Here is a 27,246-nt window from a genome sequence, read left to right as displayed (position 1 = left end):
ATTTTAATTTCTTTTGCAAGTCTTCTCAAATTGTGATTTTGTGACTATTTAGGTAGTTTATTTTTGTCTTTTTTAAAATTGGTTTGAGTTCCTTGGTGCATATTTTGTATTTCTTTGTACTTGATTGACTTCAGTTGAAGTTATAGCAAAAGTAGAAGAAGAATCAAATATTTTTTTGTCACTACCTTCCCTTTTATTACACAAAAAGATGTATTATTATGTTAAATGATGACACATCCAGTTTTTCTAACTTTGTTTTGTTGTTTCCTCTCTATAGAAAGCGTGCAAGTCAGCCGTGGCTTTCTTCCAGTTCAGCATCCTGGCCAATTACTTCTGGCTGCTGGTGGAGGGCATGTATCTGCAGACACTGCTGGCTCTGACCTTCGTCTCACAGAGGAAATACTTCTGGTGGTATATCCTGATTGGATGGGGTGAGTAAGAGTGACTGAATTGTCTTTACAAAAACAATCACACACTGTAGCTCCAACACAAACACTAAAAAACACAGAATAAAATGTGACCCACAAACAGATTAATATTCAAAAGGGTTATCTAAAATCATTTGTTAATCATGATCAGCTCTAGCAATAAAGCAAATATTGGTGAAATAGAGACAGGGCCATAGAACACAGAGGCTCAGTTGAAAGGGGAGGTGCTATAAATATGGTAGAAAAACTTCTTTTTTGTTACAAATAAGCTCAGTTGTGGATGCAAAGACAAACAATTTGCTTTTCTGAAAATATGCTTAGAAAGTCAAAATTTTTTTGCCTTGTTTTGCGGTTTTGACTACTGAACAGGGTGTTTATTATCCTAAACAGTCAATTAACACCTTTTGTCCTTTGTCTGTATATGTTTATAAGTCCCATGACTTGATGTTTTTGCTCACATTGGAATATTGTCAATTTGCACCGACATGTCAAATGGGCAAATTAAAATACAGGCTTCCTTTGTTTCTGTGTACAAAAGCACAGCCTCTATAATTGTGTTACACAAATTAATACAGATTATTTTTTAATTACACAAAAGTGTAATTCTCCTAGAATTAAATGGGATTTCATTGTGTTTTAAGGGGTACAAACTAAAGTTTTTACAGGAAAGAAATTTTTTTTAGTAGTGTGTGACTTTGGGTAATTTAAAAGAAATCCAAATAAAATTTTCCACAGCTTGCACTGTGCAAATGAATGAAGAAAAAGTAAAAAATAAAAATTGACTGTTATTTAAGCAAAAATGTGTTAAGCTCCACTGAAAGTTTAATAAATACATGATTTTTTTTTTTATTCTAAAACATCAGAGTAATGTAGGTAAAGGAATAATTTTCAAGAACAAACAAATGTTTCCATTGTGGCTTTTGCTGATTTAAAGTCAAGGCGTCTTGTTGCTTTTCTGTCTCTCGTAAATGATGCTGCTGGAGAATAAGTGCCATCAGTTGCACATTGTGATGTGCTCAATTTAATATATTCAGCTGCAGAATAGGAGATAACAGGGGAACAGTATGAAAACCCCTTTCAGTGCCTTAAATGGATTAACCCTTTAAAGCCAAAACTATTCCCAGAAAATTATAAATTTTGAAGTGAGAGAGTTTATTGGACCTTTTGACAAAAACATAATATTAATTTGACATTTATTTTACAATTTATTTAGAATTGTCAGGGGAAAATTTTAAACTAATGATAGAAGCCTCAAACGCTTACAAAAACTCATGTATCTAATATAAAGCACTAGGTGTTAAGGGGTTAAAGTCAGTATTATCACACATTATCTTCATATCTGGGTTGGAAATCTATTTTTACACAAGAACTGAGCCTCCAAAATCCTGGTAGCAGTTTATTTAGGCAGCAGCACAGCCCTAAAGATGAGTGTAGCGCTTGTTTTCCTCGGCCCCCCTTTTATTTTCTCTCCCATCTTTTTTTTTTCTTCTTAGCTTTCTATGGATGTTTTGAGAGGTTTCCATGTTTTCTCATCCCTTGTTCCTAAGCCAAGTGTTTTCCATTGTCTTACCATTCCCATCCCACTGTCTTTTTGTTTTGTTTGTTTCATGCTGCTGTATATTTTCCTATTCAAGCCTGTAATCTCATACTCCACCGCTCCTGTCAGTCTCATATGGTTCCTGTTACCAAAATATAGCAGCTTAGTCCAGCCACACAGAGCTAAGCAGAAACTTTTGTTAAGTGCAGCAGTGAAGGTGAGAAACAGCAACACACTTACCTGAAACTTTTAGGCAATGTCCAGCTGGCAAAACAAAACCTTTCATGCCACGTGGGCTTTTTAAATCCTCCGCTGAATGCCAGTGCAATGCTGCATTCACACACGGTGGCAGGGATATTTCTGATAAGGCGATGAATGGAATTTATGGTAAGATATAAATGGATCTGACCCTGAGGGCTACAAGCACGCCGCTACAGTTTAATAAAAGAAGAGGTAGGTCATCAGCATTCAGGCAGACATTATTATGATTTCACATCAGGTCTTGTGAGCTGTCTCAGTTGTAGGTTGTTGTTAAAGGTGCTCCACATGCAAACAGTGAGTCACGCTGAGCAGGATGCTGTAACTGGCAACTGCTGCTCAGCTGCTTTGACAGGAAGTTAAGAGAGGAAAGTGAAATCCTCCACCGCTGTCAATCCCTGCCGGAGATCAGTTGATTCAGTTGAAAAACTGTTTAAAAACAGACTGGAAAAATTTATAGATAAACATAAACTACTCACTGAGAGTCAGTACGGATTCAGATCAAGCAGATCAACATCATCGGCACTATTAGATTCAATAGAATACATCACAAATTCCATAGACAAAAAGCAATATGTGGCTGGGTTATTCATAGACTTGACAAAGGCATTTGACACTATAGATCATGATATATTAATAAGAAAACTGGAACGTTATGGTGTCAGAGGGGTAGTTTTAGATTGGGTCCGGAGTTATTTAAGTGACAGAAAGCAGTTTGTGAAAATAAATGGTGGTTGCTCCTTATGTATGGACATTGCTTGTGGTGTACCCCAAGGGTCAGTTTTGGGTCCAAAATTCTTCAACTTGTACATTAACGACATCTGTAAAGTGTCCAAAGTATTAAAAATGGTTCTCTTTGCTGACGATACAAACATTTTTTGCTCTGGTGATGATCTGCAGAATTTATTGGAGGATATGACTAATGAAATAAGTAAAGTGAAGTTCTGGCTTGATAAAAACAAATTATCATTAAATTTGAATAAATCTAAACTTATGTTATTTGGAAATAGTAGTTTAAATACTAATGCAAAGATTCAAATAAATGGTGTTGATATTGAAAGAGTCAGTGAAAATAAATTTCTGGGGGTAATAATAGATGAAAAACTTAACTGGAGAGCTCACGTAAGATATATTCATTCCAAAGTATCACGAAGCATTGCAGTACTAAACAAGGCAAAACAGGTATTCGACAGAACATCACTTCATATTCTCTACTGTTCACTGGTTTCACCATACTTAAGCTATTGTGCAGAGGTCTGGGGCAATAACTATAAAACCACATTACATTCACTTTTTACTCTTCAAAAGAAAGCAATTCGAATCATCCACAATGCAGGTTATAGGGAACATACAAACTCACTATTTTTGCAGTCTGAAATATTGAAAATTGACGATATAGTGAAATTCCAAACAGCACAAATTCTATTCAAAGCAAAAAATAAAGAACTGCCAGGTAATATTCAGAGTATGTTTTTTTTGAAAGAAGGAAGTTATAATTTAAGGGGTTTTTGTAACTTCAAAACAATGAAGGTACGTACTACAAGAAAAGGCTTTTGTGTTTCTGTTCAAGGAGTGAAACTATGGAACAAACTGAATATGGAATTAAAGCAATGTCCAAACATAAAACTGTTCAAAAAGAGTTATAAAAATATGATCTTCTCGATCTATAAAGAAAAGGAAAATATTTAAATTAAGTGAATGTCTCTATTTAAAAACAAACAAACAAAAAATTCATGATGTGATATTATAGTATATAGTATATCAGAAATCTGTTCACTATTTTTATTACAAATTATATCAGTAAGGAAGCTGACTAAATATTCACTGATAATTTATGGCAAAGGGGTGGGATTAAATAAGTGTATACTTCTTCCCACTCCCTTTCAACATGTAAATTAATCAGAATGTTTTTTTGTATGTAATTTGTATAGTATATTTTTTTTCTCTCATTTCTTTTCTAAATGTACTTGTATATTGTTCACATGTTGAAATAAATTACCAATCAATCAATTCTACACCTTGTCTGGGAACTTGCACTTGAACCGTGATAATTTTTCCAGCTCCAATTCACAGCAGCACTGCTTTATAAGCCTGAACTGCTAATTTTAAAAATGGAATAGCACTGAATTCATGGGCATGAGACAATATTAAAAGTTATTATTAATAAAATAGCATAAGTTACACCAGGTAGTTTATCTCTGATTAACAACCTCCTTAACCTTTTGGAGAAGATCTCTTAATTGTGAGATTAGTCATAATTACAATTGTGAATGCTTCTTGGGGCTGTGCTTCAAAGCAGGTACAACATACTCAGGATATCTTTCCCCTCTCTCTTCTCTGACATCAGCAATCAGCCTAATCAGTCACACAAAGGTGGTTATAATTTCAATAAGTTAGTCCACAGCTTCCCAATCTAGCTGCAAGGGTGGTTCCCTGGAAGAGGCGGAAATGGAGGCATCTGACCAGTCAGTAATGTGAAAGGTTTACAGAGAGCAGAGTGACTGATTCTTAACAAGGAAAATCAAACTATGATATTAGAAAAAACTGTTTAGGCACATAATACAGTCTGAAAGCAATGGAGTGCAACCAGTTCAGCTCCTGAGCCGTGTGAGTGGAGGAGCACTGTACAGTAGTGCAGTATCAAACATGCTGTGTGCACTTTAAGCTCTCTTGAGCCAGCTGGCAAAAATGCAGACTGTGTAAGCCTTATTAATATCACCCGTTTATCATTAAGGAATACATTTATTAAATGTATGTGGATGTGTGTACCGCAGTGATGAATTTGTTGAGAAGTTTTGTTTACAAGGATTTATTTCCAACGGTAACCAGCGACGCAAGACTGAAGTGCAAACATGCACACATACAGCACCACGTCACATCACAGTGTTTTTGTTTTGTCCTTCTGAACTGTATGACTCAACTTGAATCACCTCATCGCTCACTCTACACTCAAAAAAGGTTACATGAAAGCGTTGCTGTCCCCTCCTCTGTCAGAGAGAAATGGGGTGAGACATCAGGCCCAAGGTCTCCTGCTTTTTTTACTGCCTTTTCTGAAGCTTAGTTTTTGTTTTTTTTCCTCCACGTTGAGAAAAAACATGGACAAATAGCTAATCGTGCATCTTTCACCACTGATTCAGGTTTAAGATGAGGCAGTATCAGAGTCCAGTGCTGATACTGGACTCTGTTGTGAATCCTGCCTGTGTTCAGAGGGTTACATAGGGAAAAGTACCCATAACAATGAGAATACATGGCTTTAAGGCCAGCTCAAGACAGAGCTTGTTTCAGTCAGAAGTATTACACAAGTTCGTCTGTGTTTGGAAAAATGACTCTGTCCTCTTTATAGATCAGATTGACTTGAAGAAAAATGTGGTGAGAACTGTGCAGACTTCTTCTGAAACATTCATGGTGTGATTTGAAGCAGTGTGTGAAGGAGGAAGCAAAATTTGTTCCGTGTTGTGGCATAGAAGCAGAGCCTGTGTCATGCTTAGTTTATGCTACCCCGATTGTTTCGATTTATGGAGGGATTTGTCCACGGAGAGGGGTTTTCAAACTATGTAAATATGCTCCCAACAGTCGTCCAAAATCCATGCTGCATGGTGCTTGACATGGATGAGTGTGTTCGTTGCTGATCGGTTTATGAGTAGGCGGGGACAGGGAAGGTAGCAAAAAGGTAGAAGTTCAAAAAAATTCCACAAATTTCCCCAAATCATCTTCGTGTGCTAGAAGTTTACTATTCTCTGCACCTGATGGACCCACAGCAACCTAATCTGATCACAGGCTGCCCACACTGCCATTGGTGAACCATAATTTCCCCATAAAGATGAGCGGAGCTCATCAGAGAACCCAGTGGCTAGCCTATTAGCTCAATCATTTAGCTTGTGTGCACCAAACATTAGTTACGAATGTAAATGATTCCAAAGATCTCAAGAGCTAAATCGTTGCCAGATGATCATCAGTGGTTCCAAGATTGCATTTTGTCAAATGAAATCCCAGTTTTGTTGTAAGAAACCCTGACGACTTGTCACAGCAAGTGTTAAACTCCCCCCAGAAAAAAGAAAGTAATGAGCACTATTGCTCATATTTTGACTCGTAAGGTAGTTCAAATAATTCTGACACTGATCTGTATCCATACCTGAACGTGCCAGTTGATTTAGCAAACACAAAGACTTTAGATCATTTTACTATCATGTTCTGGGAATGTTTACACAGTCTTCTGCATAGTCGATTAATCTATAGGCAGTGATTTCACCTGTCTAATGTTGAACATGACCCACAAGTTACCATGGCGATATAACCTGGTAAGAAAAAGAAAAAACAGAACCGCTATTACTGAAAACCCAGGATTTCCTTATTCGCCTTATTTTCACCCAAGAATTAATGCACAGCAGTTTCAGCTGTTGATAAAAGGATGATTACTTAATAAATTCGGCTGTTCCCCCAAATTATCATATTTTATACCTGGACAACAGATGTTGGGTTGGTGATAGATTGCTTGTGATATTCCCTATACAAAGTTACAACAATAACAGCCATAATAATGCTTAAAAAAATATGAAACTACACAGATGAATATGTTAAGATATGTAAATATTTTTGTCCTGAATGTTTTTACACAAAGCACCTGAGGTGTGTTTACGTGTGTGCACACGAGTGGTGCTCAGACTGTAACCACGGTGGCTCTGATGCGTCTTATCAGCTTCTTTCTGGCTTTACTATCCTGCTCTCTCGTGTCTCCTGCTTTTATTCTCTGTGTACTCCTTTTTTTTTGGGCATGAAACAGATGCAAGTAGCATGGAATTTTTTTTACACAGAGTCAACTTAATATTTTCTATGCTTGTCAACAAAGAAATATGCAGCAAACAGATGCGTTTGGTCTGGAGCAATGTTCGGATTGATTTTACTTGACAGGTAAACAGAGCATGCATAATTAATTCCTGCCCTTACGTTTTAGGGCTCCCATCTACAGTTCTCATACTGTGGGTTTTGACCAGATTCTTCTATGATGACAGAGGGTATGTTTTTACTGTTGTTACTTTCATATTTCTGCATTTTATTTAAAGCAGCTTGCCAGTCCATGTGAACTATTATATCTATTTTTGTAGGTTTAGTATTGCACTGACATTACATTTGGCTTTACAGTTGCTGGGATGATACAGACAATGTTGGCATCTGGTGGATTATTAAGGGACCAATAACAGCCTCACTGCTGGTGAGTATAGGAGTTAAACACCAAGTACCTGATAAACTTGCCTGTCTGGTTTTTTGTTTTGTGGTGGCAGATTTACAATTAAAGTTTTACAATGAAATTTTACACTAAAGTGGGATTCTTCAGGCAGAGGAAGTGCAAGTTTGTGGCCCTTGGGGCAGTGATCATGAAATATTAAATAATATACCAGCGATGTTTTAAAATTTTAGGAGCTTGTTAAGAAACATGTATTGGTGGTTTTGTCTTTTAAATCCTTTGATGTCAGATTTTCTTTTGTCAAAGCTAAAGGTTAATAAATATTTGCCAACATACTGAGAGACAGAAGTTTTCTTGCAAATCACATTTGTTCCTGGCACAAGTTTAACTAGTTAATTAAGATAACTTTACTTCAGTGAGTTGGTAGAAATGAACATCTCTGGCAGCCATGGTAATATTTCAGTTAACCGAGGTTGTTTACTCACCTGTACTTTTTCTGGACTCGGTCCACTTCCAGACAAACTCCAGAGTGGTTAGTTTATAGTGAGGATCTGATCCAACTTCGAGCCGACCCAATTTCCTGGTGTACGCTGCAAGATTGAGCTAAAAGCCTCCCTGAATTCTTTACGTTTTGCATTATGAGATGCAACAGAGTTCTGTATACATTCAGAGTACATTTTTTTCCTGAAATATTACTGTGATAAATATGATAAACACATTGATTTTCCACGTAATCAACTAGTCCAGAACATAGTATCTTTTTCCTGTATTTACTTTTCTTGCCTCAGACACATTTGGCCCATCAGCGGAGTGAATGTTCTCGTTTGCAGTGACACATTGTGGTTCACTTTGTCTCGAGTTCAATAGTAATCACCTTTATCCTGTGATGATACAGGATTTTTAAATTTTTCATTCCCCTGTGATAACACTGAATGTCTTTTAACTAGTGTGTATCTGATTTTGCCATTTAGGCCACTGTGCATGTTTCTCTTCCAGATCAACATAGTCATCTTCGTCAACGTCATCCGGATTCTGGTTGAAAAGCTTAAATCTTCTGCCATGACAGGGAACAATGACACTGGACACTTTATGTGAGTCACGAGGAGAGGTTATTACCGTGGGACAATGTGGGGCACAGTGTACAATGTTGTGCTAGTGCAAAATTTTGTTATAGCTGGTTTTTAAAAATATCATGCAACAGATCCAGATTTAGCTGAACTGTTTACATGTGGCTGTCTGCACTTGTGTATTCCCTCTTTTGGTCAAAATTAATAGAAGAACAGTCCGTCGTTCTTGTGATACAAAAAACAGAGAAAAAACTGCATCAACAAGTTTCTCGACTACTGCCTGTTAACTGAAGGACAGCAATATTCTGAAAAGTCAGTATGCATTTGCGTCCTGCAGGCCACCCTCCTAATCTCAATAAGGTGCATAAAATTCACAAGACAAAACATTAAACAAAATAGTTCAAATCACATTAATACAAATGAAAACTTTTCCAGAGAAAAAGAAACACTCAAAAACACCTGTTCTGTTTGTTCATCATGGCAACAACAGCTTACAAGCCCACACAGGACATGCACCCTAGCACCCTGAAAGCACCTGGTTGAAAAGCAGGAAATTTTCATCTGACTCTGAAAAAATGACTGGTGCTAGTTTACTGCAACAGTCTAATGAACTTTGTGATTGGGTTTGCTGCACAGTGTAGTAAATGCTAGTTATTTCAGCCATTTTTATCTTTCCATTCATTTTCTTTGGTTCAGAGTTTAAATGCTATACCTCCTGACTGTAGCTAGGTAACTAGATAGAGTTTGTCACCTACTAATCAGAAGGTTGGTGGTTTGATCCCTGGCTGCTCCAGTCTGCATGCTAAATATCCTTGGGCAAGATATTAACCCCAAGTTCCTCTGCAGTGGGCCCATCGGAGTGTGGATGTGTGCGAATGTTAGATAAAAAACACTTAAACACAGAAAAAAGTAAATGGGTGAATGAAGCAAGTTGTATAAAGAACTTCGAGTGCTCAGGCAGAGTAGAAAAGTGCTATATAAGAACCAATTATATGATTACGATTGATTGCCCCCAATGAGACGGCCTCTTCTTCTTTCTCTTATTGGATAAGAGCCAGGCTTTGAAAAGTGTAACTCAGTGTTGATTTATGAGATGTAAGGAACCAATCAAAATGCTGAACATATGCCCCTCGCAAAGTGGGACATATGATCACTCTAGTCACAAGTTATTGATGTGACATATAATAGCTTTGATTTGATAAAAAGCGTGCTGCTCTTTAATAGAAGCTGTAAAGTAGTAAATTAATATGAAAACCAAAAACCTTTAGGGCAGCAGTAAGGTAAGAGGAGTCTGTGAGGATGGACTGCTCAGGAAGGCTGTTTTATCTAGTGAAAATGAGATTTGATAATACGTCTCAGCAGGAAACCTTACAGCTGATGAACAGATTTCTGATTGTGAGGAAGAAAAGAAGTAGCTTGCACCAATCAGCTAATACAGCACTCTAAAGAGCTCTGAACTTACCCCAGTGTGTGCATGTGTGATGTCAGGAAATGATGAAGAACAAATAACCTATCAGATAAATTAGTTTCGATATCCATACATCTTACATAGGGTGCTGAACTTAATCTTAGTGCTATTTTGATAAACCATCATTTTAATAATCTGTAAGTTTAAAATTTAAACACTGTACAAGAATAAAATTTGATTTCTTACAGATTACATTTGTACTTATAAGAAATGTCTTGTATGACTGAAAAATAAGATCAAAGCCACACTTCCCCTCTCTGATGCAATCTCTTTCAAGTTTTTTTTTTTTTTGGATTGGATATGCTCTGTGAGTTTGCAACTTTCACCGTCTTTCTTTGAAGCCTGGATGTGAGCCAGCACATCACAAGTATAGGTTTGAATAAATCAAACCAAATTCACACAAATATTTAGAAACAACTGTAAATTTTGTGTATTACATTTTTACAGACATATATTGTGCCCAGAAGACTAATCCTTTTTCACTTTTCACCAACGTTTAATCTTGTTCTCTCATGTGGATGAAAGTCGTATAACTTACTGAAATGTCTCAACTATTGGAAGGGTTGAAATCTGGTTTTATCCAATTTATCCAATCGCTCAGAAACTCAATACATGTAGGGATCTAGATTTGGCCAAGACGACCTGCTGAATTTCAAATCAAGCAGAATGAGGAAGAAAGGGGATTTAGGTGACTTTGAATGTGGCATGGTTGTTGGTATCAGACAGGTTGATCTGACTGTTACCTAAACTGCTGATTTGCTGGGATTTTCCCACACAACTAACTCTAGGGTTTACAGAGTGTGGTCAGATAAAAAGAAAAGTTCCAGTGAGCATCAGTTCTCTGGCTGAAAATAACTTGAAGAAGAAGCAGACTTGCCCGGTCTGATTCTGAATTTTTGTTGCGACAGATGGTACGGTCAGAATTTTGCAGAAAAATAAATGATAAAAACAAGACTGGCTTATGACATAATAACTTTTATAAGTCAGGTGAGGTAGCAGCCTCACCTCACCATAGTGGCCATGCAAGATGATCTACGCCCTTGGTAAGTTTTAAGGAAAAAAAAATATGGTTTTGGTAAAAATAGATCCATCGGCAATGTGAAATCCCAGAAATAAAAATTTCTCACAATATCATATTTTTTTCCGCCCCGATTTGCAATGATACATCCCAAGAACTCCATGACTTGCTCACTTGCTATTAGCAGAACTGTACCATCATGGTACCATAATGAAGATCAACGTTACAAGTGTCTAACACCAACAAGTGGATACATGAGATAATTTTGGGCTTTACTTATGGGAACCTATAGCTCAGGTGTGAGTTAAAAACATCATATGCAGAGAAAAGTGGTTCAGCATTAATAAAGCTGAGCTTTAAATCATTTTCTTGCACTAAACTCTTTATAATTCAGTTGGATAAATAGTAATTTATTTTAACATGTAAACCTTTTGCTGGGTGTTAAGTGGAAACTGCTAACTGAGGCAGTAGTATGTAAGAAGAAAAGGTGAGGGGGAGCTGTTTAAATCCCTTGACAAAAGTTTGAACGGCTTCTTACACTTTAATATAATATATGCATACATGAATCTACTGCAGCAGCAGTGAAACCCTGCTTCACCTGAAAGAATCCTTCTTTCTCTTGACATCTGGCTGGTGCACATTTGTGCTCAGCTGAATTAATTTAGAATGAGAGCATATAAAAATAGCTCCAGATTCCAGAAATAGATGTTACCTACTTTGACGTGCGACAGGATTGTTCCACCAGTTCAATGATTGTTTCACAGGATTAAAAGCCCCGCCTGTCGTAGGAACTTAAATTTGATTCAGGAGGAACCTTGGCATTCACACAAAGGCACAAATTATTCACCTGAAATAAGCTGATAGCTCCCCTCCATCTTTAATCTTTAAGCAGTTGAAGCTGTGATAATATTTCTGATTAGAGCTATTTTATGGTTTAATCTGACTATCTAGATGACTAAAACATATACTGCAACATCCTCATACACGTGAGAGTGTCACTGAGGAAACTAAAGTGAGAATAAAAAACACACACATGTCAGTTGTTAGGATAACAGCTGTCTGTTGATCTCTGATGAACTGGATACTCTTGTGAGTGGATCTGTACCCAGCTAGGTTTTCCAATCTCAATAGGATATACAGAAAAGTAAATGATGAAGAGCATAAACATGATACTTATCTCAGTGTCTTTTGATGATGAAGCAGATGTTGAGTTGCTCTTTTCAAACCACATTACTTGCGGGAAACCGTTTCAACAAAATGTCATAAGAAATTAAATGGCAACATTTACATGATATTTAGACATCAGTGATATGAGCTGAACTAAGCACAATGTGTTCAGGTTTTGTGTTTTGACATTTTAATCTTTTCCACTGATTGGCCTGATGACGATGTTGTTTTAAAGGTCAGTGTAATGAAAATCTGACACCACCATTGTAGCTTTGATGAAACCTGAATGACGCATTTAGTCTGTCTGGCATTTGAAACTTGTACCTCTGACATGACTGAAAGTAGCTGACCATACTGGTAACACACTGTAATCTTTCAAAGTGTTGCATCATTATCTGGACTTATTTTTTATTTTTCAGTCCTTTCTTTTTGCTTCACTCAGGAGGCTGGCAAAATCCACCCTGTTCCTGATTCCTCTGTTTGGGATGCACTACACTGTATTTGCCTTCTTGCCTGAGAACACTGGAGTAGCAGCCAGACTCTACATCGAGCTGGGACTGGGCTCCTTTCAGGTATAAAACTTCAGAATCACAGTTCACAAAGAATTGCTAAAAATAAATAACTCACATTTCTCAAGTTGAAATTCTTCCCAGCAGATTTATTTTCCTTGTCACATTAGAAGCACAGGTGTTACAAATCTGAATCATCATGGAATTGATATTTATACCTGTGCATGCACAATAATAACTAAAGCTCGTCGGCTGAAGGCCAGATGAACTTATGTGATGGTGAGGTGTCTGCCATCCATCCCTCAGTCTGTTCCAGCACCTGTCCCTCTAAAATTCACTGACTTCTCAACTCGATTATTATATTTTAGAGAAACCTGCGCACACTGATATCCTATTGTATCTTCCAATTTATCAAGATTATGCGCAAAGTTAAAACAGGAGGTAACAGAGGGATAAAGCTGATGAGTGATCCCATGTAGACATTCAGTTGTAGTTCATGGAGCTAGGTTAAGGAGAGAGGTGATATCAGTTAGCAGCAGTATGGGTTCATGCCAAGAAGTAACACTACAGAACTTGGAAAGAAAAGCATCTGGACTGAAGACGTTTCACCTCTCATCTAAGAAGCTTCTTCAGTTCAAAGAGCAACTGGTGGAGAGTCCCAGATTTTAAGCCCTACGGGAATGTCCCCAAGAGGGTCTGGCACTCTCGGAAGTTTCTCGGATGACAGCTGTATAGTCCAGACACTTTTCTCACCAAGCTCCTTAGACTGCAATGATCTGGATGACTGAGAACCTTCACAGACAACACTACAGATAAGATATTTGAGAGAGTTGATAGAGAAATATAGAGAAATATAGAGAAGGCCAGAAGGAGCTTCACTGTGTGTTCATGGATCTAGAGAAGTCATTGATTGTGTGCTTGGAGGAACTGTGGTATTGTATGAGTATATCACTGAGGTGCAGTAGGAGACAGAGACACAGATGAGTTCAAGGTGGGAGTAGGACTACATCAGGGATCAGCTCTGAGGACCTTCTTGTATGCAGTGGTGATGGACAAGTTAAAAAAGGAATGAAAGTCAGTAGATACAAGACACAATACAGGGTGCACAGCAGAAGTGAAGAGGAGAGTGCAGTCAGGGTGGAGTTGGTGGAGATGAGTGTTGGGATGATTGTGACAGAAGGATAGCAGCCAAAGTAAAAGGGAGGGTTTACAAAATGTTAATGAGACCTGCTGTGATGTTTGGTTGGGATATGGTGGCACTGACAAAAACACAGGAGCTGATCCTGAAAGTGGCAATGTTGAGGATGTTAAGATTTTCATTGGGAGTGACCAGGATGGACACGATTAGAAATGAGAATATCAGAAGGAGGGCTTGAGCGATAGAGACACAAGGTTGAGATGGTTTGGGCATATGTAGGAAGAGTACATTCATATGAATATGTGGCAGAAGAGGATACTAGGAATACTAGATACTAGGAGAAATGGAAGCAGATGATCTGTTATGGCGACCCCTAAGAGCGGCAGCCCTTGCTGGCTGAAATAATCACGGTCATAAATAACCACTCCATAATATTTGTGCATGTGTAAGACTATAACTATGTGGAATGTTGACATTTATGCAGCACAAAATGTATCCCATAAACATGACAAAATGAATTAACAAACAACAATAAATCAGCAACCGAATGACTTCTTCAAAGCCTGCAGCTTCATCCTGTTTTGCTTGTTTGTTCTCTGAAGTTATTGTGATGCTTTGTGCAATTAAGTGTTAGCAACACAAGTCACTGTTTTCCCTTAAGCGGACTGTACATGCAATCAGTTCTTACTCTTATGATTTTATCTTGAAACAGATGTCTTTTATGTTGCAGGGGTTTGTGGTGGCGCTTCTTTACTGTTTCATGAATGGAGAGGTAGGCAAATGGAGGGGAAGCTTGTGTAATAAAAAAAAGTCATACAAACATTTATCATAAATAGCTGCCCTGAGGTAAGAGCTATTCTTTGGAGTGAAAACCTCAAACACATTTTTTAGTATGGGTAAATGGCAGCATTGCAGAGACATTAACCATTTTGCTCAACAGGTGAACAAAAAGCCTAGGCATCTGTAACTTTCTGCAATTTCTATTTGTTTGCAGGTCCAAACAGAGCTGCGGAGGTGGCTGTGGAAGTGCCACAATCAAAGTCATCTCACACCAGCTAAGAGAAGCATCACTCAGATCACAATTCGGACTCATGGGGGGCTCGGGCTGCCTGCTTCTAGTGGCAACATCTCTTCTGTATGATTTCAGAGATCATTAATGAAGAAAATGTTTCACAAAGGAAAAGGAAGGGGAAAAATGAATCAGTCCTTGGAGCTGAACATGCTGATGACATTAATTCAACAACCCCTCTCTAAGAACAGGTTACCAGAATGAGCACAGGTGAGTGAGGAGGAAATGTATCAGGATGCATTATACTGATTTCAGAAGCAGTTGTGGCTGCAGTTTAAGGATGGTACAGCACACATTTCTCATTTGAAACACAGCGTGCTCTTTCTTGGACCGTCTCCGATGGTGGTTGATTTGTAGGGATGTCACGGTGCCACAGAGGAAAGAGGAAAACCTGGGGACAGAGCTGGCCCTGAGTTAATGACTGAGCAAAAATGTTGTGGAATCATATTTAGCATTTGCAGACACATGACGACAAACCTCAGATGTTAATTTGTCTGCCATTTTGAGTGTGTGAGCATGGTGACATTGCAGTAATAATGCTAATAATAATGCTAATAGTAATGCTAATAATGATACTAACAGCAATGTTAATAATAATAACAACAATGATTATTTTATTTAAAAAATGCAGTTACAAAATTCCTAGTTTGGATGAAACAGGATGTAATGTACAAGTCCAAACACAGGCAAATATCTTACAGTACATTCACTCCTGCATACACACATTAGAAGAACAAGAACCAAAAATAATGGGAAAAGACTAAGGAAATGTTATACTATAAAAAATTAGGTTTTAACTGTCATATAAGACAAACCACAGATTCAACTGACCTGACAGTATATGACAGGGTTACCTCCAGTCAGTGGCGTGTCTAGAAAATTTTTGTTGGGGGGGCCAGGTAGGGGCACAGATTTGGAGAAGGGTGGCAGATGTAATTGGCAGATAATGTTTAAAAAAAAATTCTACCAACCCTTAACCATAATTCAATAACCCTATAAACCTAATAACCAAATGCACTTTTAACTCTTATTAGAATGAGATTTTAACCACTACGGTGCAAAGTTTTTAGATACTGCGTTGATAAAGTACAAGAGATACAATCAGTGCTTTGTCAGTGTTTACTCAGCATTCAAGGACAGCAATATTTGCATAGTATTTTTACTGACATATAGTGCACATATGTTTTGGGCAAAAACATTTTTGAAAATTAAAATACGAACATTTGTAACAAACAATTGACAAATTAGCCAGTTCCAATGTAAAACTTTCTCTGCCTGTTAAAAAAAGAAGATAATCTTCTCACAAACTGGTGTTTGATTATGAAACAGGAAAAAAGTGGGGAAACAAATGAAAAGACTAACATTTGAATAAAACCTGAAAGCAAGTAAATACTTTCTATGCTGCCTTATGGTAAACTTTGGTAATATTGATAAAGAACAACACTGGCTGATGATAAAATACAGTCAGCTGGCATGGTGACACTGCCAGTATTAACCTGCAGGACTGGACTGGGACAAAAAAATTGGGCATTTTTACTACAGACCGACCCACCAGGTAGTAAAGCCATAAAGACTTTGAATGAAAACAAATGCTGTTGTGACAGTGATGTACAGTCTTGTTGGTATATGTATGATTTCTATACATTTTACGTCAGATAAAAACTTTGGTTGTAAGATTTAGATAATTATTTAATAAAAACTAGGTATTTTAAATGAGAATAAGAAAGAAAAGTATTTCTTTGTGCCCACCTTTCCCTGTTAATGCCCTACCTGGCCCCCTGGCAAAACTTTGCTAGACCCGCCCCTGCACAGTTACCAGCTGTCAGCTACATAAAAAAGGATCCTGGTGTTATTTATCTCTCAGAAACAGTTGATAACTTCAACTCATTCATGTCACCTAAAAGGTAAACCTGTTTCTCCATCACCTGTTCAGCTCTGATGGTTCAGTAAGGACATCTCCTGGTTTCATCTTCATGTTTCCCTCTCACCACATATCTAAACAGACATCATGACCAGCAGCTTTACAGCTGTGGCTCCAGCAAACATCAGCTGATACTAGAAATTAATATTAAATACATTCTAACAACAGCTGATCAAGCTTAAACGTGCTGCTGTTGTTTAGCGCAATATCTGCTGGTTTCCTCTTTCTGGCGCAAAGTGGGCGATAAACAAACAAGAGAGAAAAGCCGATCAGCTGATCATTGATCAGTTTCATGATTGAAGTAGCAACAGGAGAGGGAGGGGGAGAGAATGAGAGAAGAGGCAGCTGTGCAGCATAAAGACAGAATAAATCCAGCTTTGTGTCTTTTTTCCATTCTAGCTAAAGTCCGGGACAAACTGCGTCTCTTCTCAGCTCAATACGAAACGTGTAATATTTTCTCTGATTGAGGGACCATTCCATTTTTTTAAGGAGCCGTTGGCAACTCTACTAACTAACCTTATGAATAAAATAAAGTTCACTATCAGTAACATCATAGCACCCACCCAGCTGTATAAAAACTCCGTCAAACTGGCTAGAACGCAGTATGAGTTATTGCAACTGACAGTAAAAAGTCAGCAACATGAAAATAAACTCCACCTAAACTTGGTTTATATCTGACCCAGATAGACTGCAGGTCATAACTTCTTACCTGAAGTTCAGTTCACCTGACACTCGGACTGGCGGCTGCTTCGGGTCTCTCCTCCTGCCTCCCCTTCCCTCATCCACCTGTTGCCTCTGTGGAAGCCCCGTCATAGCCACCACCAAACAACGGAGTTATTTCTACACATCGACCTGCATCTGGCCAATCCACCACCTCTCATTGTTCATGCCATTACAAAAAAAATAAAAAATAAGTCACTGGGGATATGCCCGATGGCCAGTTCAGCTATGTTAACCTGCAACCAAATCTGCAGCTCCATACAGCAATGTTACGACTTAGATTACATCTTATAACTCATAACTCTTATGTTAGCTCCCCTCAGTAGCATACTGTCTGAAATATTCCACGGCTGCAATAATTCTTTAAGTGTTATTCTTTCCTTGGTATTCTAATTTCACCGAAGTTTACTAAACTCAACAAACTTGATATTACTGTCCTCATTTTCTTTCACCGAAAAATTGTTTCCTGCAGTGCCATCTTTCGCGCTTGGCTCTCCTACCTTTGCTAACGTGATGCGCATAGCGCAGAAGCGATGCTGCATTCACTTACACTCGGATATCTGAGCGTCACCGTGAAAACATAATCGGACATTTGATATTTGATTGAATTTTATTGTTTTGCCTTTGGGGTGGCACCTGGGGTGGCCAGTCTGGTTTGGGGGGTGGCCTGTGCCCCCCCAGGCCACCCCGCTGGACACGCCATTGCCTCCAGTAGAAACAGAACTGGACAGAAGGGGAGTATGGTGTCACAGTGAGGAAATGCGTGGAAAAGCAGTTGGTTCTGCAGCAGGAGGAGTGTAGAGAAGCTAAGTGCTTAGCTTGTGTAGTGATGACAGATGAGAACTCCATGGTTAGCTCATCCTTTTCTCCAGTTCCTGCTTTACCTGGCGGAGGTCATCTTTTAACTGTGTGTATGCTGGCAGGCAGTGTCAAGACACTGTCATAATAGTGCTTAACAGCTGTTGAAGGTAGCAAGCACTTAGCAAGCAGGCTGAAAACAAAACAAGGAGCTAGGCTAACACTGACCCCACCTAATAAAGCCACCAAACCAGGTTTCAGGAAAGGTGTCAAGTTGCAGCGGTGACAGTAACACAGTAGCAAATTGATCAAAAGGAAATTACTAAATCCACCAAAACACAAAATTCAAGAAAAACTGGCCTAGAGGCCAGTCAATAACTACCTGGCAATTACCAGTTAGAAGGAAAAAAGTTTATTTCCCAACGAGTTAAAAGTGTTTGCTGGAGGTTAAACAGGCCTATAGATAGGTCAGTAACCACCTAGCAACCCCCAGTTTCTAGGGAAAAATGTGTATTCCCCAACCTTGTGATTGCTTTCGCTGCTAGCATGCTGCTATGGTCATCATTTGAATGAAAGTGATTTGTCTACAGACGTTGTCTAGTTAACCCCTTTTTCCATTAATACCTACTCGGATTGACTCACCACGACTCGCCCACGTCTTGACTCGGATCGACTGGTTTTCCATTACAACTGAGTACCACCTAATGTGCATGGTCATTGTTATAGAAACGGGGCGGAGCATTGATAAATACACGGTTAATGTATGAAATGAATGCTACAACAAAGGTGGACATCGAGGCAAGAATATACCTGCTGTTCAGTCTGTGGCTTTTCATCAGACTTGGGGACCATGGCATTGTTTTTTGTAGCCATTTCCCCTCGTTACCAGGTTTCAAAATAAGTGTTTTTGATTTTCGTGAATGGGATGCTATCATGACTCATTGAGCGATGCCCCTGACTAGCCAATTGGCGGCATGCAGTCTGACCACGTCACATTTTAGCAAAAGCTCGGTTCACTATGAACCCTGGCCAAGCAGGTACTATGTTAGTACCTGGTCCAGATACTATGAACTAAGAGAAGACCCTGAAAACCGTGGTGAACCATGGCAAGTCGATCCGAGTAGGGCTTTTATCTCAAGTAAAAACTGTGAAAAAAAGTGGCGACTGTGTGTCTGCAAAGTATAAGTTGTGCCTTTTAAAAAATGTGGGCTGCAGTGCTGAAGCTCCTTGTTTAGACATAGAAATAGACTGTATTTATCCCACACTGGGGAAATTCATATTGTACAGCTGTACAATGGTCAGCAAGAGAAGTGAATTAGAGACGTATTAGAGAAAAAAAAATCTTTGCTTTCAATTACACCCAACAGCCTCCAGGAACCACTAATGACCAGTTGTCAAGTGATGGGTGTTTTTCATCATTATGGAAGACAACTTTTGAGCAATGGGCTCATGACATGAGAAACCTCAATAGAGACAGCTGTGGAAACACTGGATTTGGGAAATCGCTAACATATGTGAAATAGTTCTGTGCAGCAAGCAGCAGGAGCAGTCTATGCTGGAAACTTTTGAAGGACCACTCTGGAGTTGTGCGTGCTTGCTCACTTAGCATTTCACTGACTGAAATATATATGTTATGTATATCTATATATAATTTTTTAAAGTACTGCGATCCAGAGAGTCCAGGACAAGCATTTTGCATTGCCATTAATTGGTACATCATGTTTTAACTTATTGGTTTGATGATGAGCCATTGGATTTGTGAATATTTATTTGCTGCTTTCCACATATTTATGGTGTTGTCAGATGTGATAAATCATGAGCATTTGATGTACTAGTTGCACTTAAAGAAATACCAAATTATTAAAAGAGTGCCTGGCATTTACATAATACAATGTCATAAAATGGTTGTGTTTAACAACACTGGGCTGGTTACCCACACTGACAATGGTCCAAAGTTACAGCACAATAAAACATAGCACCTCTTATTTGTGCATTCAAGTGCTCCTCAGGTGGTCCAATTTTTGGAGTTTGGAAGTCATTTTTCAGAGTTCTGTGTGTTCATGTGCTTTTACAACACTTCCTCACCCCAGGGTGTCAAATTATGCCTTTCTGTGAGATGTGCCTGGGGTTGCAGAGATGCACAAGATGTCTTTTCAGACTTTCTGTGTTGTTGTTCCGACCTCAGGGGACGTTCACGTGATTTTTCTAGTCAGTATATAAATTTTATAGTAGGTGTGCACACAAATACGTATTGAGAATTGTACAACCATTAAGCCTTTGCATTTGTAATTATGTAATTATTTTAAGCAGCAGTTTGTTAGATTTGCTCACCATAAAGACTGGGAACAGCTTGCTTAATTATATTTCCTAAAGTAATAGTTCATCCAGCATCTCTGAAGTTAAGTTTGGTTTAACTTCATATGCTGCATCTCAGCCCTGCACTTTTTAAGTCTTTATATTCAGCAAAGCTGCAGACACATTAGTGTACAAAAATATTTCACTATACAAGATCTTTAACACAAAGATAGTACCAGATTAACTACACACAATTGACATCAAACACTGTAACAGTGTACCCGTGCATGTAATGCACAGTAATAGATGAACATTTGTGGTTTTAAAAGTATTCAGTGTTTACTTTTTCCATCTAAGAATAGGATTTCCTTTCTATCAGAATTTTAACCAGGACCTAAGAAAAGCACATTTTCTCCTTTCCCCAAATACAATGTTGGACCTGAAGCCAAACCTCACCTTCCTCAGACCCTCTTTATTCCTCAGACCTAAAAATTATGCCTATAGGCCCTACTTGCTCGATTCATAATGAATGTAAAACACTTCCGGTTGTCGCAGCTGATATCTCAGTGATCCTACTGAGCCCATCTATCCCCCCTTCTATTGGCCTAATAAGTAGATACAACTTGTATAATAATATTTTATTTTATGTGTATATGAATTAGTATAATATATGTTATACAATATACACAAGAAGCTATACTCAATAAAATGGGATGAAACTTTTATCGAATAGAATAATTTATAAATCGTAGGAAATGTAAAATATAGAAAACTGTGAAATATAACATTAAGCTTTGGTGGTTCTCCTCATGACATGGTACTCCAATGAGGGTAACAGTTTAATGCTGCTGAGAGCAAACGTTTTATTTTTTGGCTTGAATAAACACAATTGCCCACAATAACTGGTAAGAAATATTTTCTGTGTCTTGGATTTGACTTTTGCTTGAACAAATTCTGCAGTCATAAACTGAAAGCCAACTTGTTTTAAATAAAATGTTTTTTTAGATAAATTATTTTATTTTAAACTCTTTTTTAAATTACTTTTAAATCCCGTATGGAGCAGAGGACCAAAACTGGTCTTGAACGCGTATGTCCAAAAACCCCTTAGAATAATAATAATAATTAACATTTATTAACAAGCACCCAGGATTATCTGTTAAATCTATCAAAGTCGTACAGTTAATGTTTTAGGATAGTTTTTCCAAAGTGGACCCCTCAGGTTACTTTAGCGCAGACACCAACAAAGATTGTTACTCACACTGGGTGCAATCCCCCGCAATAAAGTTATACGTGTAGTGCAAAAATCCTGTTCTTCTCCGCAGTTGTGACTTTCACACCATGGGTGTGACTGTCATGGTGATTTTGGACTCTTAATGATTTCTTTGATCGGTTCTTTTTCCAGGATGGAGTGATTGTACAGCATGCATCTTTAATGACTTTAAAAAAACAAGAACAAGAAGCAAGAATTAGGCGCACAAGTTTTAAGCTATTTTGGATTTTCTCTAATATACACAGAGTCAAAAGTACATATTCAGGATCTAAAATGTCCTTTGACTTGATAAAGCAAAGACATATTAACTTCTCATCGGTAATCATAATTGACTACAACTGGTAGTTTCTCTTTTTCTTTGTTTGATTGACCGATACTCAGAACAATGGTAAAGTCCAAGGAACAATGAAGCTCTAAAAAGAAGAACGTTTGAGCCATTTTTAAACATCTGCAAATTCTGAGATCATCAGTTCAAACAACTGTACATAAGTACAAGTTATTTGTATGTGTCACCGCTTTGCCAAGATCTGATAAGGCATTCAGGAACAACCCAGGAACCACAAAAGCTCAAGCCTGGAAACTGCTGAAACACCAGCGTCACTGTTCACAGTGGGTCCAGTATTACATTGCCTTAGCCTGATTAGGCACTGATCAAGAAAGAAGCCCCTATTCCAAAATCGCTGCCTTCAAGCTTGGCTGAAATTTGCAGTTGCACATATAGACAAGCAACTTGTCTTCTGGGGAAAAAGTTTTACGGTCAGATGGGATAAAGATTGAGCTATTTGGCTCCTACAGCACGAGGTATGTTTGGAGGAGCATGGTGGTGGTGCTCTTGGACTGTTATGCTGTCAGTGATACTAGTACATTCAACAAAGTGTTTAGAATAATGGAGTGCTACCTCCATATTCTTCAACATCACCTGAGATCAACAGCCCGAAGCTTGGACGTAATTGGGTGTTCTAACAGGACAATCATCCTAAACTTGGATCTGGTTTTGGAATGAATATAGCAGGCTAACATTAAGCTTGGCTTCGACCCTGTTGAAAATTTGTGGACTATACTTAAAGCCAAGTGATGCCAGGAAACCAACGAATTTAAATGAACTCTACCAATTCTGTATTTAATCAAATATTAGTGGCGATGTAGCTTATACGTGTACTTTTGACCTTGTGTGGATAATTCTTATTTTTTTAAAGTCATTAAAGATGGATACTGTACAATCATTTCATCCTGGAAAAAGAACAATTCAAAGAAATTATTAAAAGCCCCAAATTGCCATGACATTCACACCCATGTGTATGTAAACTTCTTACACCGATAGTAAATGTAAGTAAATCTTCCATCTTTGAATAATGAATCACACTCTTTGCAAGTACAACAACTTACCACCGATAAGTTTATTTTGCAGTCAATTTTACACAACTGGAGACATGAATGTTGGACACCAGAACGCTTGTTACACATGGCACACTGTCACAGGTAGAACCTTTGATGAAAGTTCATAGATATTTTTTCTTCATTAAACTGAGAATTTACATATATTTAAATGCTTGTCATTACATACACATGCATACAGATTACAGTCTCCAACTTTCAAACACAGATGCACACACACACACACGCACACACACACACACACACTGAAAACTGGTACATAAAGAAATGTACAAAATCACAGCCACAAACACTGCAGGTCTTAGTCAAGAGGTCCACCTGTGTGCCAAAAGTATGCATACATGATAAAGAAAAGACATCATTTGTACACTATGGCAAATTTATAGCAGGCAACATTTAAGAGCAGCTGAGCGACAACGGTACATTCAATTCATTGGCAATCAAGACTTAACACACAATCAAAACATCATAAAACCGGCTCAACAAGCACAACCGCCAAAGTAACAGCATCTTAGCACAGAGATATGCCACATAGAATAACTACAGTCAAAATATTTTTTTAATCAGTTTTAGAAACACTCATTTACTTTTTTTTTTTTTTTTTTGCAGAAAGTTAAATGAGATTGATGCTAAAAATGCTGGCAAAAAGACAAGATATTAGCTTGCTGTCCAGGTAGCTTATTTAGCTAAGGGGAGGGGGGGTTTCTCTTCTAGTAAAAAAAGTCACTTCCAGGTAGTAGAAATCTACTAGGTATGGGAAACAGCCTTTTAGGTTTATTCATAAATTATATATATTGTATTTTTGGTATGGGTATAAAATAGGGAGTTAAATGAGGATCAGAGGCTAGCTGTTTCCCTAATCACTGGATATAGCTTCTTTTTCTAGCATACAGATATAAGCGTGTTATCACGCTATTATATATCTCTATATATAATATTTAAAAAAATTATCAGGGTTTCTCTTTGATACATTCGTTTGTTATAATAATTCTAAAATAAATGCAAGAAGAGGTTTATGAAAAGCAGTGTGGTCTCTTTTAGCCAAAATTTAGCTAAAAGCTACAATGCTCAGTTTTCCTCTAGCTAGTGCTAAGAATCAAAACAAATTCTCCAGATTTCCTCTAATCTCACAGTATGGTTAAAAACTGACACAGTTCACAGTTCACTAAAGTGAAGGGGAGGAATTTGAGATATGGCATGACAGAAAAACACATATCTCTACATTGAAAAAACAAAACAATGTTAATTTAAGTTTTATTATGGACATCAAAATGTTGGGCTTGTCACAAAAACAGATGTAGAAAAAGAATAAAAATATGGCATATAAGCATCTCTACCCCCTATCCTACATTTCTAAACATGAGCAAAACAGTGCCTGTCAAAACTGTCCACTCTCCTTAACATTTTACTGCCACCCTGTGGTAGACAAATACACAGCACGGAAATGAGCAAGGAGTCATTTTTACTCTTCTTTTTTTCACATACAGTAACAGCTTTGAGACATGGTCGTTTACATCTGAGCTGTTTAACACTCAGAGTGACGGCTGGTGATAGAAACACTTAAGCAGCAGCAGAGTGTTTGTGTTTAAAGTCACACTCTCTTACACACTTTGTGTTTTGTCTGTTGCATTTGTTCCACCTCTAAAAATCTATTTGAATAAAATCATGTCCCCTGTCTGTTGTCCTCACTCTACTGTCCACAAGCTGCAAAGATGATGCATTTGATATAATGTTACTTTTCAGAGGTTGCATCTGCTTCTTGTGTTTTTTGTCTTTCTCTAGAGTGAGAGACTTTGCTATGCATCTCCCACTCTCACTTCTTATGACACTACATTTATGGCACTTAGACCAAGAACACCACATCACTCAAAATAATGAAATCATACATTAGAACCACAACTATGTTTTATGCACAAAAAAGCATGTATACTGTACATATAGTCACTTTACATGGCACCATTTCATGGAAAATAAATATACATCCTTATCTGTAAAGTATCATCAATTCATTGTTCAAAGATACTACATTCTTAGAATCCAACTATGATGGTACATAAAATAAATATGGTGAAAAAACTATTTTTGTTTACATCATTTCACATTTTATTCTATTAAATAATTTTCCCACTTGTACAATTATTGTTTCTCAGTCTGTTTTTTGCACAAACAAAACAGAAAAATGAGCAAAAATCAGCGATTGTCAAGAGCTGTCACATTAAAGCCTTTAATGTTGACTGTTACACCACTTGTTTTTTTGTTTTGTTTTGAAGCCATTTATCTTTCACATTGCTGCTAAAATGAGTGTTGTAGATACATCATGGCTGTAAACCAAGAGATAAATAAAATAAATAAAAATTATGGAAAACTACACAGCAGGACTCTTTTTACACTGTGTGTAAGTTAATAAACTGACAATGATGAGAAATTCACTAATAAAGTTTTGAGACACACAATGGAAAAAGCATATTTTCTTCAATCTACACTGAAATCCACCACTCTGTACATTCTTTGAAATGACTCGCTGCACCTTTAGATTACCTGTAAAAATGTAAAAATGATAGCTATTTGTGACCGACTAGGCACTTTGGAATATGAGCGTAGGATGGTTAAAATTAGAGTAGGAACAATTTATTATGGCACAATGGTCTCAAGCTTGGAGGAAAGAGATCAAGAGACAATGAAATCTGTTATGTTCAAGAGCATGTTGACAGTGGGAATCTTTCCCCTACAATAAAACGATGTACATTTAAACTCATGGCACTATGAAGAGCTTTGGGTGAAAGCATCCACTATATGGCACGTGTACTGTTTATGTTCACAGTTTGCAAAAAAAATCTGTCTGAAAAGGGAAAAGGGGACTCGAGCTCCACTAGTAGAGCAGCTAAAGGCTCTAGTTGGTTCAGATAGTAGACCAGTGGTTCCCAACCTTTCTGATCTGTAACCGCTTAAAACAAAACTAAGTCAACTCACAACCCATCATCACACTCTGTGAGGACAGGCTGCTTATTTTAAGCATCAAGATGAGGAACTAGAAGGAAAAACAAACCAATATTAATGTCCACATTATGGCTAACATCTCACAGTCCCTCTAATTCAATCTAATCTTGGGATTCCCAAGGTTGGGAAACACTGTTCGTTCACATCTCTTTTATATATACTGTATGTGTTTTTATTTTTCATTTCATACAAAAAATAGTCCAGACTAGAGTGGGCAGGATCTTCTGGGTCCTCTGGATATGGGATGTAGTCTACAGATCTGGGCTCCAGTTCCTTTTATTTGAAAAGGTCATAACAATACTGCGTTATCCTAAATAAAGAAATTCTGATCTAGACACTAAAAGTCACTATTTACACAATCCATGAGTTGTTTTTTTTTCTTTATATATAAGTTATATTTTGACATACTCTGTACTTACGGCTGAAAGTAGAAAATGTTTAAATTCAAGACAAAACATTTAAACAATGAGCATTTTTTACAAGCAAGGCGAACGTTTGGTTGATAATTAACTTTGGGCTGTAATGAAATCCAGTCAGGCAACCAGTTTGGCACTTTGAAGCACATTTACTTTACACCAACAGCCAAATATGACCCCATACTTTATGTCAAGCTATTTATTTCTTAAAATGTATTATTATTATTATTTTAATAGTGTCTCTTGTGGCACCATCTCCTATCTGAATGTAAATAAAACAATAAAAGGGGGAAATATTATATAAAGAGAGTTTAAATCAATAAAATGTAATTTAAGTTGTGCAAAAATATTCATTTTAAGTCATTAATCATATAAATTGCAACCTAAAGTAGTCTAAGGTAGTGAGATAAATTAAATATATTACTTCAATATTAAATGATAAAGACATAAAATCTCCAGTAAATGTTTTCAGAAAGATTAATTTTCTAAAGGTGAATTAACTACATGCAAGAGGTTTGAGGGGCCACTTTGGTCTGCTCTGGTTGGTCTGATGTAGGTAAGTGGAACGGCACCTTGAAGTTGATTCTAGCAAA

At 37.6% G+C, this 27,246-nt stretch overlaps 1 protein-coding gene across 1 annotated transcript in view; it reads left to right on the top strand.

The window, feature by feature from the left end:
- LOC146613270 (pituitary adenylate cyclase-activating polypeptide type I receptor-like) overlaps window positions 1-14,913 on the top strand; it is a 41,008-nt gene extending 26,095 nt beyond the window's left edge. The window contains exons 7-13 of the mRNA XM_085378047.1: window positions 278-431; window positions 7,175-7,235; window positions 7,363-7,432; window positions 8,402-8,496; window positions 12,568-12,697; window positions 14,503-14,544; window positions 14,767-14,913. Of these exons, the coding sequence (XP_085234173.1) occupies window positions 278-431; window positions 7,175-7,235; window positions 7,363-7,432; window positions 8,402-8,496; window positions 12,568-12,697; window positions 14,503-14,544; window positions 14,767-14,913 (699 nt within the window). The remainder of the gene's footprint in view (window positions 1-277; window positions 432-7,174; window positions 7,236-7,362; window positions 7,433-8,401; window positions 8,497-12,567; window positions 12,698-14,502; window positions 14,545-14,766) is intronic.
- The last annotated feature ends 12,333 nt before the right edge of the window (window positions 14,914-27,246 follow it).

Source organism: Diplotaxodon limnothrissa, linkage group LG18 (assembly GCF_057381915.1).
Source record: "Diplotaxodon limnothrissa isolate DT_005_m linkage group LG18, D_limnothrissa_male_GT1.1, whole genome shotgun sequence".
In the NCBI taxonomy this organism is placed as follows: domain Eukaryota; kingdom Metazoa; phylum Chordata; class Actinopteri; order Cichliformes; family Cichlidae; genus Diplotaxodon; species Diplotaxodon limnothrissa.
This window is presented reverse-complemented; position numbering and strand designations above follow the sequence as displayed.